The 22,731-nt window shown below is 35.5% G+C and overlaps 1 protein-coding gene across 1 annotated transcript; it reads left to right on the top strand.

Annotated features, from left to right (window-relative positions):
- The first annotated feature begins 13,501 nt into the window (after nt 1-13,501).
- On the top strand, nt 13,502-14,461 carry LOC100484969 (olfactory receptor 10AG1). The gene has a single exon (XM_011234336.3). The coding sequence runs from the start codon at nt 13,511-13,513 to the stop codon at nt 14,459-14,461; it is 951 nt and encodes a 316-aa protein (XP_011232638.1). The 5' UTR covers nt 13,502-13,510.
- The last annotated feature ends 8,270 nt before the right edge of the window (nt 14,462-22,731 follow it).

The raw sequence follows: 22,731 nt of genomic DNA, 5'->3' as shown, positions 1-22,731 counted from the left end.
TGTGTTTGATTCACCTAGTACTCAAATAATGGAAAGTTCTGGTATGACGGTATCATTCCTATGGTACTGAGTAAAGGCTGTGCACATATTCCCGTATCTGAGGATTGCATTTAAGCATGTAACTTCTAGAGCCGGGATTCCATGTTGTGGTAGGTGTATTCACAGACATTACCTTAATCAATGCTCACAATGGTGCTGGAAGGTAATTCTGTCACCATTTTACTTGTAAGGTAACTTCAGCTTTAAAATGTTATATGAATCACCCAAGATCACAGCAAATAAATGGCATTATTAAGTAAGGTTTGAATTCAGGCTGATACAACTCCAAGTCCAAGTTACTTTTACTACAACAGGTAAAACCAGGAGACCATAGAATAGCATATTTGTATACTACATCCTTTCTGGGTATTTAATGTATATAAACCACTCAATATGCATTTGATTCATAAATGGGTAACAGCTCCCATTATTAACTGGCATGCATTATACACTCCGCCAGTGGTTCTCATGCCATGTTTGTATTCATCTCTCTCTCCCCTCATACAGTAATCCTGTCTTTAGAGGGCTCTAACAGATGAGAATTTTGGAAAAAGAACAAGACAGAATTAACAAGTAATTGGAAAATAAATTGGAAATGAATAATCTACAACTTACTAAGTCACTAATTTGCTCAAACTGGGTTTGATGCAAGTTCTGAATAAGAAGTATTGATGAATATTTTTTTAATTTCTCACACATTATAAATATCAAATGAGTTGCACAATACAGATTTTTGCAGTGTAGGAATTAGAATCATAAATGTCTACGCAATTTCTAATTCCCCTCTTAAATATTATAATATTGTAAAATCTTTCCTGAATATAACAATATGTAGCATTTTCTCTATGAATTCGTTAATTTTTCAGTTTATTCCAAAAATGCCATTCATAAGCAGATTTACTATATTATTGGAAGATATATACTGATCAGATATTGTGCAGGGTTCATAAATGACTTTTTAACTTTTTAATGACCCAGAAAATTGGAGAGAACTGAGTTATAATCAGTGCAGAGATCCAATAGTCTCTGACCATAAACCGTATTCTAATTCCACTGTATATTTCAGATTCTGTTTGACAGCTTTTACTTACATGATTTTCTATTTAATATACATCTCTATGAATGATTTTATACATTTAAATGATTTTGTGTCTAATTTCCAAAATTTTCCAATGACATTATAACGCTCTGCAATACGAAGATACAATTACCCACATCTTCCATGAAGCTGTGCACATTTTATTTTCTCAAATGACACTTCAGGAATAAATGAATCAGGGACCAGATGAAATTCAAGCAACAGGAAGGAAGGGAGAAAGGAAGGCAGGCTAGAAGGAAGGGAGGTATGGAGGGAGGGAGGAAGCAGGGGATGGAAAAGTCACAACCTGAGATTTCTTCTAAGTATTATCATAACTAAATATTTACATTAGTGATTAATAAAATATGGTTTCCAGTGCTTTAAATCCACTAAATCCATGCCTAGCTTTGGAGAGGAGATCGTATTACAAACAAAAGTTGATTGCATGTATGTGTTCCTTTGTTAGTAGAGGAGAGCAAAGAAGGCCACGTTACTATTCTGAAATTAACACTACATTCAGTCTTTCTCAAAAGTCCTACAAGCTGAAAGGTAAACAAAGACTTGATTCTTTTGTCCATTGAATAGATGTAACTTTGCTGCAGTCACGCTTTTTATCTCAGGGACACAGGAAAATTTCTGTTTTATCTAGCTAATGACCTCGAGCTCTAAATCCCCTTGGATAAGGACAAAGACAGTTAATATTTGCAGTTCTTGTCTGTCATATTTCTTTAATCAGAAAAATCTAATATCAATAATTTTTAAGATTTTATTTATTTATTTGAGAAAGAGAGAGAGTGCGAGTGGGGTGGGGTTCAGAGGGAGAGGGAGAAGCTGACTCCGAACTTAGCAGGAAGCCGAAAGCAGGATGGATTCTGGGAGTCCCGGATCTGACCTGAGCCAAAGGCAGATGCTTAACCGACTGAGCCACCCAGGCGCCCCTCAGTAATTTATTAATGTCCTAAAAGTTTCAGATTTCAAGATAGTGTTTCTTTAGAAATGATGATTTATTTCACTGATGGCAGGGCACAGACTTATTTTTAAAATATCCGGTTACCGCCTTACTAAGTTTTGCTATATTAGAATTCTTTTTCCAAAACTTTGTTACATTATGAATGATGCTACCTTTCAAAGCAGGACATTTTAAGTGCTTTTAATCATTTATCTCACTGGTCTCCTCATACAAAAGCAAAAACAAAAAGTATAGATGTGGCCTGAAATACAGTTTTAACTTAACTTCATTACATTATTCCCTTAGTATTCTATATTTAGACTTTCTGATTTTTTTATACTGAAAATACAATAGCTCAGAAAACCAACCCAAACTGCAAATAAGACTTTTGATGAAAAGGTTTACACTTACCTTTATAGACTCAAATGAAATTATTTCTTTCTTTGATACAGAGTGTTTTAAATGTTGTTCTCTTGAAAATGTGATTCTAGAATGTTAAATGCCATTCTATTGAAATTAAATTTTAAACTATTTGAATATTAGGAGTTGCAAATAACTTTCTAACCAATATTTTTCTTTCAAAGCAAATAGGGCTCTTTAAAAAATATTTCTTTCTGTCTTCTGGGAATGTGTCCTCTCCCAAATCACCATTTAATTGAACTGACTCATTATATGTGCCATTCAAATATTTTGGGAAACAACCAAAAATATCTCTGGCGATAACATTTCTTTTCAGAGATGTCTTATTCTACTGTTCTTTCAAGCATTTTGTCTCTCTTTTGCTTTGTTCTTTTTTTTTTTTTAAGCTGTCTCTAGCAAATAATGAAATGTTTTTAACTAGTTAAGTGTTCTTTAGAACTTTTAATAAATGTCTTCATTGGACCATGGATTTGCAGGTTTTCTCTTGACCTTTACAGTTTATAGGTGCTCTCCTGACCTTTATTATGGTCCCTAATTTGTTATTTATACATAAAGTACTTGTGTGGAGAAATTAAAGATAGATCATAAGTGGAAGAACTTATAAAATCAGAAGTATTTGTGAAAGGGAACATTACAACCAGGATTTCAGGGATTGTGAATTATAAAGGAAGCATGGTAGATGGTCAAATAGACAAAGAACTTATGTTTGTTAAGGACAAAAGATCACAAGGGTGACTCTTTTTTTTTCTCTTTTAAATCATGTAAAATTTAAACATATATAAGGTGGAGAGAAAGATATACTCAACCCTTGAAACAATCAAAACCTAGGCAACCTTGTTTCATTAATATCACCACCACTTCCACCTCTCACTGCATCAATTTTGAGTTAATTTTTGTATAAGGGTTGAAGTTTATGCAGAGGTCCAGCTCATGAGTGTGTGCATGCACATGTATTCGGTTTTACATGCATAATTTTTCAACACCATTTTTTGAAACAATGTATTTTTCAGTCAAGTGGTTTTAAGCATTGCCAAAAATCAGTTGGTTGTATTTGTGTGGGATAATTTTTGAACTGTCTTAAATTCCATCAGTCTTGTGTCTATCCCTTCACCACCACTATATTGTCTTCCTTACTCTAGATAATAATGTATGTAATCTGTATGCATTATATTACATACATATAATGAATACATAATCTATGTATATATGCATATATGATAGATATATAGATGTTATACCTTGTTATTAACCTCAATGGGAATTATCAAATTCAATGGAAACCTGCAACAAGCAAACTGAAGCAGAGCTACTTACACCCCAACCATTCAGGAATGAAGTTTTGGATCACCCCACCAAAGACATAATCATGACCACCTGAGGTGCTTTCTGAGGGCAAAAGGAATATGGATTGTATGTTGAAAGAAGATAGTTATAAATAGTAGCAATGACTTATGATTATTTGCAGAAATAAGGACTATAATTATTATAAGTCTCTCTTCCTCATTTAGTTATGAATACTTTAAAATACCAAGAACCACAGTGAACATCACTCTAGAACTTTGCATCTTCTCTTCTCTGGCAAAAGAGTAAGCACGTTTGGGGTTGCAGATAGAATACTTGTATCAGATTAGGTAGAATTACATCTTCAATTGCCTTTATTTGGAGATTAAGTGTGATTTAAGGAACTTTGCAAGGCTGCCAAGTTGACCAGGGATGGACTGTGAGTTTTTTATATCAACATGTCTAGGCTATAGTGCCTAGGTAATCAATCAAACAATAATCTAGACATTGTTGTGAAGATATTTTGTTGATGTGGTTAGCATCTAAAATAAACTGATTCGGGGCACCTGGCTGGCTCCGTAAGTTAAGCGTCTGCCTTAGGCTCAGGTCATGATCCTGGAGTCCCAGGATGGAGTCCCACATTGGGCTCCCTGCTCAGTGGGGAGTCTGCTTCTCCCTCACCCTCTCCCCTCTCGTGCTTTCTCTCTCGCAAATAAATAAATAAAATCTTTAAAAAACACAGATTTTAAGAAGATCATGCTTGATAATGTGGGCCTCATCCAATCAGTTGGAAGGCCTTCAAAGCAGGACTGAGTTTTCCCCGAGAAAGAAGACATTCTTCCTCAAGACAGCTTCCTTCTGAGATTTTTAAGAAGCTAGTTTGTCCTATACATTTTAGACTTTCCAGCCCCAACAATCCCATAGCAATTTCCTGAAATAAGTCTGTGTGTGTGTGTGGGGGGGGTATCCATGGGTCCGTGAGTGACACTGCTGGTCTCTGCCACTGGCGTTTAGACATGAAGCTGTGGCTCTAATCAGGTCAGGCTTGGTGAGCGGAAATCCATGTTGCTGAACATACATAGAACCCTGTCCCTCCCCAAAGTCCACTCTGTTCATGAACCTATTGGGCAATGACAGGTATAGTTGGCAAAGAGCCTGGATAGTAACCACAGAAAGGGGTACCCTGTCTGCTAGATTATTAAAATTCTCCTCTGTCTGAAGTCATTCATTGGTAAACATTCAATGTAACACTCAGATCTTCACTTTTTTTTTTTTTTTGCATGTTCAGAGAAGTCTATTCACATACGTCATCGTCAGCTCTCCTTGTCGTCAATTTTCAGTTATAGTCCTTCCAAGTCCTTGACTATTCAGTCAAAACAATAACTTTCAGTCCAAGAATCAATATACAATTTCATGTCCAGCCATTTTTCTTTTTTAAGACTCAGTCTGTTAGATTTCCAAATGACTTTCCATATGAATGATGGGATCAACTTGTCATTTCTGCAAAAATGCCATCTGAGATTTGGATTGAGATTGTATAGAAGCAGAAGGTCATGTGGGGATTATTAGCATCATAATATTAAATATTCCAATCTTCAAAATTTTTAATTTTTTAAATTTCTTTTAGCAGTATTTTATAGTTGTCAGTATGTAAGTATTGTACTTTTCTTTTAAAATGTATTCCTAAGGGATGCCTGGTTGGCTCAGTCGGTTGAGCGTCTGCCTTCAGCTCAGGTCATGATCCTAGGGTCCTGGGATTGAGTCCCGCATTAGGCTCCTTGCTCAGCAGGGAGCCTGCTTCTCCCTGTGCCTGCTGCTCCCCCTGCTTGTGCTCTCTCTCTCTCTCTGGGAAATAAATAGATAAAATCTTTTAAAAAAAGTTTAAAATGTATTCCTAAGCACTTTATTCATTTATGCAATTGTAAAAAGAATTGCATATTTAATTTCATTTTCTATTGTTCATCAATAATTGCATCAATATAATTGATTTTACTGTATGTACTAAGATATAATTTTCATATCAAAAAATCATACATTAAAAATAAACAGTCCAATTCAATAAAATATACAGTTCTATAATTTCAGTACATATCACTGCTTCTCCTCTTGCCCTACCCTTACCCCCAGCCCTGGTCAAGCACTAATCTACTTTTTCTCTGTAGAATTGCCTATTTAGACTTCACATAAAGGTCGTCATAAAATATGTAATCTTTTGAAACTTTTTTCTCACTTAATGGTTTAAAGGTTTGTCCACTTTGTAACATATGCAACATTTGCATATCTATACATCAGTTGATGGGCATTTGAGGTCTTTTTAAATTTTGGCTACTATACATAATAATGCTAAAAATATTCATGTTCAACTTTTTATGTAGATATATCTTTGGGGGGGTTGGAAGTATGTACCTAGGAGTGGCATTGCAAGATCATTAAATAAATCTATGCACAACATTTTAAGGAGCAGCCAAACTATTTACAAAGTGGCTTCTTTTTACATCCAGAGAAGGAACATATGAGAGTTCTAATCAATTCACATACCCATCAGTATTTGTTATCATTTGCCTTTTTGATTACAGTAATTCTGTCAGGCATGAAATAGAGTCACGTGTGATTTTGATTTGGAATTCCCTAATGGCTAATAACATTGAGAATTTTTCATGTGCTTATTGTCTATATTTATATCTTATTTAGAGAAATATCTATTTAAACTCTTTTTCCCTTTTAAGTCAGTCATGTGTCTATTTATAATTGAGATATGAGATGGTTTTATATCTCTTTATTATCTAATATATTTATGTTTATTTCTACTATGTAATATATTTATATTATATATTTACTATGTAATTATAAAAGACTACATCTTCTGAAAATATATACTGTTTCTCTTCTTCTTTTCCTACATGTATGTCTTTTTTTTCTTTTTCTGGCCTGGTTACACTGTGTAGAATTTCCTGTACATTGTCAAATACAAGTAGTTATTATGGACCTCCTTGCCTTATTCTAAATTTAGGTGTAGATCATTCTGTTTTCTTTTATTTTTTTTTTTAAGATTTTATTTATTTATTCGACAGACATAGAGACAGCCAGCGAGAGAGGGAACACAAGCAGGGGGTGGGAGAGGAAGAAGCAGGCTCCCAGCGGAGCAGGGAGCCTGATGCCAGGCTCCATCCCAGGGCCCTGGGATCACACCCTGAGCCGAAGGCAGAGGCATAATGACTGAGCCACCCAGGTCCCCCGATTCCAATTTTCTCAGCTGTGTCTAATTGGTTGCCTTAAGGTGTTCATGCTATCCTTTGTAATAATGTTTTTTTTTAATAATTTTTATTTTGTTATTAGAGTCACCATACAGGACATCCCCAGTTTTTGATGCAATGTTCCATGATTCATTATTTGCGTATAACACCCAGGGCACCATGCAATATGTGCCCTCCTTAATACCCATCACCAGCCTATCCCAATCCCCCAACCCCCTCCCCTCTGAAGCCCTCAGTTTGTTTCCCAGAGCCCACAGTTTCTCATGGTTCATTCCTCCTTCTGTTTACCCCCCTTCATCCTTCCCTTCCTTCTCCTACCGATCTTCCTATTTCTTATGTTCCATAAATGAGTGAACCATATGATAATTGTCTTTCTCTGCTTGACTTATTTCACTTAGCATTATCTCCTCCAGTCCCGTCCATGTTGCTGCAAATGTTGGGTAATCGTTCTTTCTGATGGCTGAGTAATATTCCATTATATATATGGACCACATCTTCTTTTTTTTTTTTNAAAGATTTTATTTATTTATTTGACAGAGATAGAGACAGCCAGCGAGAGAGGGAACACAAGCAGGGGGAGTGGGAGAGGAAGAAGCAGGCTCATAGCGGAGGAGCCTGACGTGGGGCTCGATCCCATAACGCCGGGATCACGCCCTGAGCCGAAGGCAGACGCTTAACCGCTGTGCCACCCAGGCGCCCCTGGACCACATCTTCTTAATCCAGTCATCTGTTGAAGGGCATCTCGGCGCCTTCCACAATAATGTTTCTTTTTTTACGATTTCATATGTGCAAAAAAATATGGTTTTTAAATATTGTTTTTAAACTGCTGTCTTATATATTTTTCCCTAAATATCTAAAAGGAAAAACAGAAAAACTATGAATTTGTACTATATTTTATAATTATCTATGTAATTATATGCATCATATCATCATCTATGTAATTATATGTAACTAATGCACCCTTTTGAGCTTTGTAAAATTGTGCTACTCTATAGAAAACCAGGCAATTGATTTGTGACAAAAATTCAAACACCTTTCATTGAAAAAGCACTATTCGCTTTAATAAAAAACACTAGAAAAATTGAACATCCATATAAAATACTTAAGCCTCAGTTCATGCCTTCTACAATAATTAATTTGAAATGGATCATAAATTGAAACATAGAATATGTTTAAACATTTAAATATATAGTTAAAGTATATAATTATCAGAGGAAAACATAAGAAAAAGTTTTCTGACCTGAGATTAAGCAACCGATCTTAAATATGTTATAAGAAAACACAATCCATTAAAAAAAAAAGTTTATAAATTGGACTACTTAGAAATTGACATGTTCAGAAAATTAAAACCCCAACCAAAGGTGGAAATACTTGCCCATCACTCTTCCCCCTAAAAATATATAGAACATACAAAGAACTCCCAAATATCAGTAGTAAAAACAACCTAATTAACAAATGTGCAAAAACCTGAGTAAGTATTTTGCTAAAGGGGATATAAAGAAGTCAAAAAATCATGTGAAAAATGTTCATCATTATTACCCATTATTAAAATGCAAACTGAAACCACTATGAGATTATGCTATGCATATATTTAAGTAGCTAAAATTAAAATAGAACAAATGACTCAAAATAGGTGAATGGGGTGCCTGGGTGGCGCAGCGGTTAAGCATCTGCCTTCGGCTCAGGGCGTGATCGCGGCGTTATGGGATCGAGCCCCACGTCAGGCTCCTCCATTGTGAGCCTGCTTCTTCCTCTCCCACTCCCCCTGCTTGTGTTCCCTCTCTCGCTGGCTGTCTTTATCTCTGTCGAATAAATAAATAAAATCTTTAAAAAAAATAGGTGAATAAATGATAACCCTTGAAAATGAGAGTTTTTCAAAGCACAGGCCGTGATGTTTCCAAAATCTGTTTTCTGTCTTTGTCCGTTGATCTTCATGGACATATAAATCTCCTGCTTCCTTTAGTTAGACCTAATATTCCCTCCATTGTATTTTGTGAATGTGTGTTCATGTGTGTTTGTTTGTAGGGGGTGTTATAGAAAAGTGTTCTCTTATTTTATAATTACTACATTGCAAGAAGCCACAATTGACCTGAATATATCCTTGGCCGAGAACTGGACACCGTAACTCCTTGACACTTTAGATTTGGAAAATCAAGAGGAATTAATGATAGTCATAGAGTCTTAGCTGGCTGCATTGCAGTACCTAGAGAAATGTTTTCTAGCTTCTCTCCCAGATCAGGGAGGAAAGGTCTTATGACTAAATTTGACATAAGGGTTTAATACCTAGAAATTCTGCATGCTGTTTCTTTTAGTTTGCACCTCTAAAAAGGAGTAAGTGAGCGCCCCCCTTCAGCGACTTCCCCCCGTTTCTGTCATGTGGGAGATGATAATGCTACCTTGCTAATGTGGACATGAAGATGGCAGGTTCACACTGAAGGTGACATAACTGCCCCAACAGCCCTAGACTTTTTACCTCTGAATTCTCAATGACGTAGAAATAAACTTCTCTTTAATGTAAGACACTATGCATTTGCATCTTTATTAGAACATCTTAGTTTCTATTATTAGTCATATGTAATTATAAACTTCTGATTTAACAAACTTACATTTCTCAATGATCACAAAATGTAAGAGAGTAAAGAATTTAGAGAAGGAGCGGCAGGGCCAAATGTGGTTCTGGTTATTGTACCAAATTCCTTGAGTGGCAGGAGGAATGGTTTAGTTCAATTAGGAAGTGACACAGAAAAAGAGCTGATCCCAAGGGAAAAGAACATTTCCTTCTTAAAGAGCACTAGGTGTTAGACAGTAGAACATATTTTAGAAAGTGGTTAACTTCTGTTTCAAATAAAAGTAAATTACCTGTCAAAAATACAGTTCTCATGCTCTCTCATTCAATCAATAAAGGTAAGCATTATATTTAACCTCAATCCAAACAGGTAAGAATGAATTCTTGTCTAATACCAAATTTAGTTTAATAACAACCATATATTTTTTTTGGCATCAGGAAAGAACACTTATTTACAGAAAATTTAAAAAGGATCTTTTGTCGTTATTGTTACTCTGGTTTAACTTCAAAACACTGATTCAGAAAGCCTTATGATTTTTCTGACTCCCATTATAATAATGTAAAAGAAAATACAAAGTATTTTGTGATGTAATGGACAATATATCAGAGATTACTGACATCTGCGTTATCACCAAGATAATCATCCCGTTCATCATCTTTGATGCTAACATGTACAACTACCATGTGTTAAGCATGTATGTAAGTAGTTTGCATGTATTAAATCTGGAGGTCGTGTCTCCTGAAAATTTAATTATATATAACTAAAGAATAAGATAGTGAATAGACCTCATTGAAACGGGTTTGCATCCTACTAATACCAAAGGTATTCTTTGCTTGTTAAAAGTTAGGTTCCATGATAAATGAATCTGAAGATGCTGAAAGATACCAGCATGTTTTCATTTTTATCTTTAGAGACATCTAAAGGAAAGGCCTTCTAAATTGCAATCACCAAATTCTGATTTTTTATTTCTTATCTTCAATTTGATTTTATAAACTTGCTCTGAATGTAAGGATTTTATATATCAAGATGATAGTTGTCATTCATATCTCCATCTCCACATTAAAAAAAATCATTATTTCAGTGGGAAGATCAGAGAAACAAACAGGAAATATTTGAATAAAAACGGAATTCACTACATTCACCTGCATTATATAGTGATTTTCTTTCTGAGTTGTATAAATAGAGCATCTAAAGCTTCCCAGAAGTCAGAAAAACAGGGACTGTGCCGCAAGTTTTCAGGAAGCTTTTTTGGTGAGGTTATATTTAGAAGATAAGCTCATGATTTGGTTAGCATTTGAATATTTGTTTTTAATCATTATTAAATATTAATTATTAAGTATTAAATCCTTTCTAACTTTATAAATGGTTTTACAGTGAAAATCCATTGAATGTTCCATTTTACAAATAAAAAGTTGAGGTCAGTAAATGTAGAACATTATATTCTTTTTTTTAATATTTTATTTATATAATTTTAGAGAGAGAGCATGAGGGGAAAAAACAAAGGGGGAGGGGGAGGGAGAAACTCTCCAGCAGATTCTGTGCTGAGCACAGAGCCCGGGGACTTGATACCACAACCCCGAGATCATGACCTGAGCCAAAATCAAGAGTTGGACAATTAAATGAGGGAGGCACTCAAGAGCCCCTAGAACATTATATTCTTGATTGCAAGTTTTGATATTGCTTTTCCTTGTTCATTGTTTGTTGGCATCTTAGTTTCAGTTTGCTTTTCAAATGCACTACTCTACGTAAACAGCAAGGAAAAATGTGGAAAAGACCAAAGAATGAGAGAGGAGTTTACAAGAAGAGCAGGTCTAATAAAGAGAATGCCAGGTTCTGAGAGCAAGAATTTATTCATCAAATGTGGGTGCATGAGGCGTGCTAGGCTAAAAAGAGACAGTGATTCATTCAACAAACAATTTGAATCATTGTCCAAATATTGGACTCTATGTTGGATTAAATAAGTGAATAAAACATGGTTAAAGGTGTGTAGGATGGTGTAGGGAAAACAGCCTTGGTCGCGTAGTCTTGTACACCACCTATCAGCTACTAATTTCCAACCATCTTAGAGACCCAGTTATGGCATTTTCACATCGATGCTCTGTAATCAAATTTCCATTGGGAGAATTTTATAATAATGGGACAAGTTTTAAATACCTGTATTTAATATGTAGTTTGGAATATTAGAGATTGTAAAAGAAATTGTCATTTAATTTTTCTTTTCTCAGCCACAGAAAATCCTCAGGATGTCCAAGTTTTGCATGGACTATTGTTCCTGTCCCATTTCTGTCTACTTTTCTGTAGCTGAAATTTTGACCATTGTCCATATTTAACACCCTTAGAATATGGTTATAAGTATATCTTTTCTTTGCAGTGAGTTAGTCTCTATGGGTTTTCATAACTATATGGGGTTTCATATAGTTAACTCATAATACGGAAGTTATCTAAGACATACTGAAAACAATGAAGCAATTTGCTACTTCTGCAAGGGTGATGGAAAAGAGTATAACTCACACACACATGCACACACACACACACACACACACACACACACACACACACATCACAGAAGACATGCTTGATCTATGCCAGGAGGGAAAAAGGCAGGGGATGTGTGCATTTTGCTTACACTATGCTTACACTAAGGTGTGAGTGAGCATGTAAGACTATTCCAAAGAAACAACTGATTTGGCTTATTTGTAATTTATTCAAAAAGTTAGTAAATCACATTTTGTGGAACAAATATACTACACATAGAAAGGTGTAGAGAACATCAAAAGGTGTTTATAATCTAGTTATAGCAATGAGAAAAGTACATAATAAAGATGGCCAATTCACCCTGATCACACACATGTGCATGAACATAGACACGTATGTGTACAAGAAAAAGACTGAAAGGATTAAGTGGGGTGAGCAGAATAATAGCAATTATTGAGGATCTGGGGAATTTAGGAAAATCTCAGAGATTAGTTTTGGTTGATATTTCTTATATATGGTATTATAAATATATAATATATATATGAAATATACATATACAATGTATATGTATAACTGTGCATGTGTTATATACATATATACACATATATACAATGTATATATACATATATACACACTATATATACACATGTATATGTACTATATACATATATACACACACTATATATATATCTAGTAATTGAGATTGCTTTCTTAAATATAATGCTAGATGGACCTGCCTCTTAACCTCTTGAGTATTTTAAGACATAGACCATCTTAGACTTCCTTTTCTCCCCTTTGCAGAACCTGAAAAAAAAATGCTGATTTCATGGATCTTACACTGGAATACATAGTTTTAAAGATTAAATAACACCCCATAACATTTAGTGTTTAGCTCATCAATTTTGTTTTATAGCAAAATACCCTAAGTATGCAGAATGTCAAAGCTTAAAGAGACTGAGAAATACCGCAAAAACCCATTACTTTAAAAAGTGAACCATATTCATCCCTAAAGCCAATTTAGGTGGCTTACAAAATATTTCCTTGTGCAACAAAATTAATTTTGAATCGATAATAATAGAAAACAGAACTGAGAGGTGAGGAGAAAATGTGGCAGGTGAAAGAATGGAATCCTTGTCACAATTGAACATAAACTCAGATTTTGAGGGTTCAGATGGATAGCAAAATGACAATCTTATATCTTCAGAAGCAAAGAAACATGATAATGCATAGCAGGAAAAACGGCTATGGGGATTTTTTTCTTAAATACATTTAATAATAATGAAAAATACACTTCAGCACATTTTTAGAGCACTGGCACTTATAGATTTGTTTTAATAAGGAGTGGAAAAAAATTGGCAGGCATGCCATCCAGTTTATGCGTAAGAAAACAAGAACCAAAGAAATCAGAGAAATCAGAATCAGACTTCTGATTCAATCGTTCCCACAGATGACATGTGAGGAGATGAGAGCAGAAGGCAATGCTTCCGCAAGAATACAATTCGTACTCTTGGGGTTTTCTGACCGTCCAAACCTCCAAGGGTTACTATCTGGGGTGTTCTCCATCATTTACATTATTGTCTTCATTGGAAATAGCCTCATAATAATAACAACCAGGCTTGACGCTGCACTACAGACACCCATGTATTTTTTCCTGGCGAATTTTTCCTCGTTGGAAATCTGTTACGTGTCTGTCACCCTCCCCAGGATTCTGGTGAACCTTTGGACTCAGGATAGAAGCATTTCGATGCTGGGCTGTGCCACTCAAATGTGCTTCTTCCTTATGCTTGGAGCCACGGAATGTTTCCTCCTGGCAGTGATGGTCTATGACCGCTACGTGGCCATTTGTAACCCTCTGCACTACCCTCTCGTCATGAACCACAAGACATGCATCCAGTTGGCTGTTGGCTCCTGGCTTAGTGGAATTCCAGTCCAGATAGGGCAAACATGTCAGATTTTCTCTCTACATTTCTGTAATTCTAACCAAATTAACCACTTCTTCTGCGACATACCTCCCATCCTCAAGCTAGCCTGCGGGGACACTTTTGTGCACGAGATAGCAGTCTACGTAGTAGCTATGCTGTTTGTTGCAGTTCCTTTTATGTTGATACTTGCCTCTTACGGCAAAATCATTTCCACCATTCTGAGGTTGCCAACAGCCAGGGGACGGGCCAAAGCTTTCTCCACCTGTTCTTCTCACCTGCTGGTTGTGCTTTTATTCTTCGGATCAGCTACCATCACCTACTTAAGGCCCAAATCCAATCATTCTGCAGGAACTGACAAACTGCTCTCTCTTTTCTACACCATAGTGACTCCGATGTTTAACCCCATGATATACAGTCTTAGGAACAAGGATGTGATTGCAGCACTGAAAAGACTATTACTTAAAAAGATAGTGTGATGAGTTTAGTTGTAAATGCTTTAGTTGCTTGCCACACATTCATCAGAGACACATTTCAATTCTCTGCATTCCCCTTTAAGAAGTTAACTGCTTCTAGTTTTGATGTACTTCTAGATACTTCTAAATACCAATCTACAATTTATTGTGTCTGGATACATACCAGGCAAATTAGTCTGTCTTCAGTGCTCCAAGCCCAAAGAATAATCCCACCTCATGAATAAAATAGTAATGTGCACCACCCATTTCATATGAAATTAGAATATAAATAAAGTTCATATTAAATAGAACTCAATCTGTTAAGATTTTTGGCTTGATTATACTAAAAATATACTTGTTTACCTAAACAATCTCTCAAATCTTCACACTGGTATTTGTAACATTCTTTGATTCTATAGCCAGAGACTGGAAATAGCAGCTAAATAACAAATGTTTTGTTGAATGACTGATTAAATAAATTAATCAATAAATGAATATTGCTGTGACACATCTCAGATTCCTGGCAAAATCAAGAGATTTCAGAGCATCAATAAACATTGAAAGCACATTTATTTAACCTACTATGCAGCCATATGGAATTACTTCAATCATAATTTCGAAAAAAAAGTTATATTCACTTAGCTTTCTTCCTAATAACTTCATTCTATGTTAGAACTTAACAGTTCCTAACTTAACAATTTTGGCCCCAAAGTAATTTGCTTTGAATTACTTCACCTCTTCATTAATGGGACTCCAAACAGCTATTCCTACATCAATTCATATTTTGAAAATAAAATATACATGAGTTCAAAAGTGAAGGAATGTGTTAGAAGTTATTTGCAGAATTACGCAAAGTCCGCACAGTTGCATTTGTGTTAGTGTGCCTAAACTTTCATGCCTTTAACCCCTTCTAAAGTGTCTAAAAGTATTAAACCTTTGAACTGGTTTTATCAAGGAAAAAGAGCACCTGTCAACAGAACCACTAATACCTATCCTCCCAGTTCCAGATTTTCAAGTCAGTCACTGGCATGAAGAGATTTTTTACTGCATCTGTCCCTGAGAACTTCTGTTAGGTGTTCTTTGACAATTATGCTGTTTTGTAGTTTTTGCTATAATTGTACGCATGCCTGTAAGACAATATTAGTTCCTGTTCTTTAGATGGTTATATTTTACTGCATCAAACCATTTACATCCACTACCATCTAACATAATGTATCACATTTATTTATTTCTGTATTGTATCCATGAAAGTATATATGCTTATACCCCTTCTCATTTAATGTTTTGTATAAGAATTTTCTGTATGTCCATGATAAAGACCATGATGGAGATGATGATGATGATGGTGGTGATGATAGTAATGATAAAGTTGATGATTATGATAAAGATAGTAGTGGGGTGTTTTTTGTTTCTGAAATTTAGTAAAGCAGGAATTATGATGTCACAGAAACAGTGCTATCCCAGGAGTTCAGATAGCTCAATTTAGATCTCTTTATCAATATTCTGAACAATTCGTTCAGCTAGTTTATTATTATTATTACATTCAGTTAAAGAACAGAAATTCAACTAAGTAAATCTTAAAGACATTATTGCCTTTTTTCAGCAATTCATGAATCTGGCAGCATCCAATCCAAAAGGTAGAAAGGAGCTCTCAAGAGCTACACAAGGTGAGGGATTTTACAGGCAGAAAGGAGCAGGAACAAGGAAGTTATACCAGGCAAAAATGGAGTTGGTTATTGCAAAGTTGCTTTCCTCATAGGGCATGGCAGGAAGGTACCAGGCAGATAAACTAGCTAATGTTCACCAGGTAAATCTTGATTGAGTGGTTTCAGATTCCATTTTTTGGAAGAGCCAAAACTGGAGCTAAGTTTTGGTTTGGTGATGTGAGGCTTAGAAAAAGTGACTCCATTTTGAGCTTGTTGTCTTGTCCTTAATAATTCATAATTAATAAAATTATCAAAACACACTATCTTCTATGAACTCCCAGGGTTATTATAATGGCCAATATCCACCTGGCATGGAGAAGCATTTGGAAAAAGTTTAAAACACCAAAAATGAAAGTGTTGTCTGTATTTCAGTATAATTCTGAGTGAAATCTTTAATTGTGTTTTATTTTATACTCAAATTCATAGAGATAGTCAATAGAGTGCTATTTTTGATGAAAAGAGACATTCCACAATCTGAATTACCTAGGGAAGATAATCTACTTATTTACACATTGGAATTATTTTCCTTTTACTTTATTTGTTTAGTTTAAAAAATGTACTACTCAACTCTTTGCTCATCTAAGCAAGGATTATGGAACAAGTTTAAATACGCCATAGTATTCAAATAAAATATTAATGAACATTTATAACATTATGAATTCAGTGTCAATTAACAACTGTAAGATTATGACTTCCTTTATACTTTTAAAAAATTCCTTGAGACCTGTGTATTTTCTTTTTATATCTCTATCCCTCGTCTTTCCAGTCTGTTAATTCACAATGAGGGAGCCTGTAGAAATTACTCCCTGAATTCATTTAATTATATATGCTATCTATTATCAGCTACTGTAATTGAGGCTGATTAAAAAGAAACTATGAGGGGCGCTTGGGCGGCTCAGTCAGTTAAGTGTCTGCTTTTGGCTTTGGTCATGGTCTCAAGGTCCTGGGATCAAGCCCCGCATTAGGCTCCCTGTTCAACAAGAAGTCTGCTTCTCCCTCTCTCTCTGGCCCTCCCCCCATTCGTGTGCTCTCTCTCTCTCTTTCTCTCCCTCAAATAAATAAATTAAATTTTAAAAAAAGAAACTATGACATAGTTTATAAAAACAATCATCTGACCCTACATATAATTATTTGACTAGCCTACGATTGCTAGTAAGGGCAGCATACATTTTTCAAGTACAGACCAAGAACTTATTCTCATGTATCTTTCTTTTTTTTCTGATTTTTATATACACCAGTCTTCTAGATAGTATCATTTACTGACTTCTGGCCACCCAATGTATAGGGGTAATACATGACTTGGTGTGCCGTTTGCTGAAGATTTATATTTTCTGTTATGTCAAAATAGCTGGGTCAATATATACATCACAACAATTTAAATTTAATGAGGAAGGAAACATGTACATTCTTGTATAAATTCATTTTGGACGAGTGTTGCTATATGTAAAAGATTGCCTCTTCTCTGCCTGGGTGGCACAGCGGTTAAGCGTCTGCCTTCGGCTCAGGGCGTGATCCCGGCATTGTGGGATCGAGCCCCACATCAGGCTCTTCTGCTATGAGCCTGCTTCTTCCTCTCCCACTCCCCCTGTTTGTGTTCCCTCCCTCACTGGCTGTCTCTATCTCTGTCAAATAAATAAATAAAATCTTAAAAAAAAAAAAAAAGATTGCCTCTTCTCAAGGGATTGCATACATTATTATCTCAATAAAGTAACAACTTGGGCATAATGTTCCTCTGAAGAAAATACTTGTTAAAAAACAAAACAAAACAAAACAAAAAAACCCAAAAACACAATTACCTATAAGAATGTGGTAGTGATTATATTTTACAAAAGCTGTTTTAAAAAAGCTTATTTTATCAAAGAATTGTATGACATATGAAAAATATGTGTCTTTAGAGGGTATATAAAAGATTTTTAACATATTGACTTTAAGTCACAAAGAAATATGTGGCCTCATTTTCTCTGATGACCTCTAGAAGCTAAGCATGACATTTGGCTGATAGCGTTCCTGGGAAACATTCCCAGGAGTTCAGATAACTCAATTTAAATCTCTTTTAAATCAACAAGGCAACAGGGTCTTCAGTCCTGTAACCTCAGGGAACTCAACTCTGTCAATAATCTAATTGAGCAAAGAAATGGAATCCCCCCTAGAGCTTCCAGAAGGAAGTGCAGCCCTGCCCACATCTCGATTTTTGCTCATTGAGATCTGTGTTGGACCTATGACCTACAGCGCTGTCAGATAATAAATGTGTGCTATTATAAGTTGATCTATTTGTGGTAACTTATGACAACAGCAATAGGAAACTAATCTACAGAGTCACCTGAACTGATGTGGAGGGTGTTGCAGACTGGTTCAGCACAGATCGATCTAAATCTCCTGTCTCATAATCAATTTAACTAGAGAGCTTGAGAATTTGAAATACTCCACCTCCCAGACCCTCTTCCAGGTAACTATGAGCAGATGACCCAGTGGTGGGATGAATGCAGGAATCAGCAAGGGCTCTCCTGCTTCCATTTTCTTTCATTCCTGGAAGGTTGCAGAGGTCATATCTAAGAGTGGGAAATCAGGAAGATGAAAAAAATGTAGACTTCCGATGTCATTTTAAAAAGCCTGGACTACTTGTTTACCTCATTCCCCAGAAATTGTGTTGTGTGAAGCAAATAAATATGTCTCCTTGCATATGCCTGCATGCAATTCTAAAGGAGAAAATACCTACAGTATTAATGTTTTATAATATTTGGCGGGGGATAGGGCCTCTTTAGATTATTTTCAGCTGGTGTGGAAGTCCATTTGTGGTAGGAAATGTTTCCCAGGAATGCAGGCTTGGGTATTTTTTTTTTTTTAAAGATTTTATTTATTTATTCTACAGGGATAGAGACAGCCAGCGAGAGAGGGAACACAAGCAGGGGGAGTGGGAGAGGAAGAAGCAGGCTCATAGCAGAGGAGCCTGATGTGGGGCTCGAACCCATAACGCTGGGATCACGCCCTGAGCCGAAGGCAGATGCTTAACCACTGTGCCACCCAGGCGCCCCAAGGCTTGGGTACTTTTAATGAATGTGGTAGGATTGAACACTTCAGGTGTTAAAGGTATGATTTTCTTCACTTTGCATGTTCCCTTCACACCTTCATTGATGTATGAATTTCTGAGGTTATAGATAGTTGTGGATACAAATGCGTTTTATTAGTACTTGGCAAGAATTTAATACACTCCAAGTAGCAATGGGGGAGTAGCAAGAAAGTCTAAGAATCATCCATGGGTATTTCAAAGAAAAGAGTTTTAGGTTTCTCTAGGTACTGTTCTTATAATTACATCATACGCCAGACATTTGATAATTTGCAAGGAGTTTCTTTACAAATTTCTTATATTTAAAAAAATAATTTATTTCGTCATTAGCTTTGCTGCCACTCCTGTATGATTTTGGCATTGAAAAGCATTGCTAAATCTGCAACTTTGCAGATATTCTTTATAACTTGGCTTACAAAGAATATGACTTCTTCACCATTATTTGTAATAGTATCCTAAAGCAGGGAAAACTATTTCAAGAGCTTATGATAAGCAGTACCTCTATCAGTACTGATTTATGGTTATTTTTCAATCTAACTTTCCTTTGAACATTCATCTGACCATGATGATAAGTTCCTATAACTAATATTTCATCATTAAGATAAATACTTACAAATGGTCTCACAAAGAAATATGATTGATCCTCTTGTCTTGACATGCTTCAGTCTTGTATTTGAAATATAGGGCCATGTTAACAGTAGTGTGCAAATATTTTAGTAATATTTGTGAATAAAAACCACATTTATTCTATTCTATCATTCACCATTATCTGTGTCCCCTTCTACAGGCTCTATTGACTGTAGTTTTTTTGTGTGCAACACAAATTTTTATTTGTCTATGATAAAAACTCAGGAGTGGGACTTTCAGGTAAATGTATATGGTAAATGTATAATTAACTTCACAATAAACAGCCAACTCACTTTCCAGAGTGGATGTCCATTGGCATTCTTATCAGAAATGCATGAGTGCTCTAGTTGCTGAGTCCTTGCTATCATTAGGCATTGTCATGAATTGTTTTATTTTTGTTGTTGTTGTTATTGTGGGTATTTTTGTCATTCAAATAGGTGTTCAGTGATAACTCATTTTCTTTGGTTTTTTCCTTCCCTAATCAAAACTGATGTGAGCATGTCTTCATGGCCTTATCTGAAATCTCTGTATCTTCTTTGATGAAATGTCTGTTCAAGTTGTTTGTCAATTTTTAAATTAGGTTGTTTTTTTTTATTGAGTTTTGAGAGTTTATGTATATTCTAAACACAAGTACTTTGTTAAATAGGTGTTGTGCAAATGTTTTACCCTAGACTCTGCTTTGTCTTTTCATCCTTTCATGGTATCTTTTACTTAGCAAAAATATTTACTTTAATGAAATTCAATTTCTTTTTTTTCTTCCTTCATGATTCAAGATTTTTTGCCTAACCCAAGGTCTCAGAGTTTCTCCTATGTTAATTCCAAAGTATTCACAGTTCTAATTTTATGTTTACATCTATGATCCATTTTATTGATATTTCAAAGAAACCAAGCTTTTTATTTCATTCCTTTTCTCTGCTTGTTTGTGTTTTCAATGTCATTGATTTCTGCTCTAATCTTAATTATTTCCTTTGGTCTGTTTGCTTTGTATTTATTTTTCTCTTGTTAATCTAATTTCTCAATGTGGAAGCTTAGGTTACTGGGATCTCTTTTTTTTTCTTTTCAGATGTAAGATTTATTTAATTATTTTGCTGTAACAGATAAGTTTTTATTTGTTGTATTTCTCTTGCTTCTTTCATAGAATATAATGGTAGGATTTATATGGCAGCTCTCTGGCATTATCAGGGAATGGGATTGCAGGAATAAGAAAGGGGAGATGTCCCCATCCCCTACCAATATTTTAAATTGAGATAACTGTACAATCACGTGCATTTATAAGAAATAATACAAAGAGCTCCCTTTTATAATTTGCTCAGTTTCTCCTAATAGTAACACTTGGCAAAATTATAATTTAATATCACAACCAGGATACTGACATTAATACAATCACTAGCCTTATTCCAAATTCCCCAGTTTTACCTGTACTCAATTGTGTCTGCATGCACACACGCATGCACGCATACATATGTGTTCCAAGTTTCCCTCATATAATTACCTTCATTCGGAGAGACTGTCTTAGTATTATCTCCTAGAGTAGGTGCACTGGTGATAGATTCTAATACTATTCCTCATCTAAGATCAGTGGGGATGTTTGCAGAATGGAAATGATCAAATGCTACAAATCAGGGTTTCCTTTTACTTTTCTGTCTTCCTTTCTATGCATGTCTCTATATCTATGTATCTATGTATGTATGTATCTATCATCTATCATCTATCTATCATCATCTATCAATTATCTATCTATCATCTATCATCTATCTATCATCTATGTGTCATTATTTATCCTACTAATTCTGCTCTGATGAATAACCCTGACTAATATACCTCCAAAGTTTCCATCTCCAAATACCATCACATTGGTGAGGGCTTCAACATATACACTTTTAGGAGGACAGGATTTTCGTCATAGCACCCATGCAGTTAAAATAGCCCAGTGTAAAAGAAAACGAGGTCCTCAAGGATTTAAACCCATTATACAGGACGTATTTAGAGAAGGGGTGATTGTCTCAACTAGTTCTCCATCTTGAAGCCCAATTTGGCCTATTTTTCAACTTGGAAATAATGGATATCAGGCTATTACCACAACTTTAATCTCACGGTCCCACTCATTAAGGCTCCCACATGAAATATTACTGAAATTACTGACTCTGTCAATCAACAAGTTTTAAATATTTTGTAGCCATAGATTTGGCCAATATGTCCTGTTCAGTGTCTATTACAACAGTCTCTCAGAGCAGTTTGCCTTCAACACTAAAGGGATATAATTCACCTTTACTTAGCCATCCATGGAGTATTTCAATAGTTCTGCCATCCCACACAAATTTTTCAGGCAAGATTTTAACTGCATTCAGCTCTCCGCACACATAGCAATGTTATTGTGTATAAAGTATCCTCCTCCAAAGAGATTCATTTGACAGACTCGTTTCAGACATACAAACATTTACTAGGGAGCTCATAAAAAGGGGGTGGACCATTATCCCTCACAGTAAAAGACCCACCCCTGAAGCTTATTTGGTAAACCAGAGGTGGCTTTATCCCTACCACTACAACGAAACAGCTATTGATTGTCTTAGCACCTACAATATTAAAACAAAGCTAACATCTTACAGACTTTTTGGAATTTGGGAAGAAACATATCTTTGATTTTACTTAAGTCTATTTATGCTTTGGCTCACAAAATTTCCCAATGTTAATAGGGCTTCTTAAAAAGAGTTTCTAGAATCTGCCCCAATGACAATACACCTGGCTGTCCTGTTAGTGCCTCCCAGAGGGCCCTTCATTCTAGAGGCTTTAGCAACCTCCTCATTCAACCTAGAATCTCTGGATCACCAGTAAATGGTCATAAGTTTCCCCAGGACTTCTGTTAGAAGAAACTGCCCTCCTCAGCCCCATGTTACATA

The sequence above is a fragment of the Ailuropoda melanoleuca genome, chromosome 16 (assembly GCF_002007445.2).
Source record: "Ailuropoda melanoleuca isolate Jingjing chromosome 16, ASM200744v2, whole genome shotgun sequence".
NCBI classification, from domain to species: Eukaryota; Metazoa; Chordata; class Mammalia; order Carnivora; family Ursidae; genus Ailuropoda; species Ailuropoda melanoleuca.
Note: the sequence above shows the minus strand (reverse complement) of the source record. Positions and strands in the feature narration are given on the sequence as shown.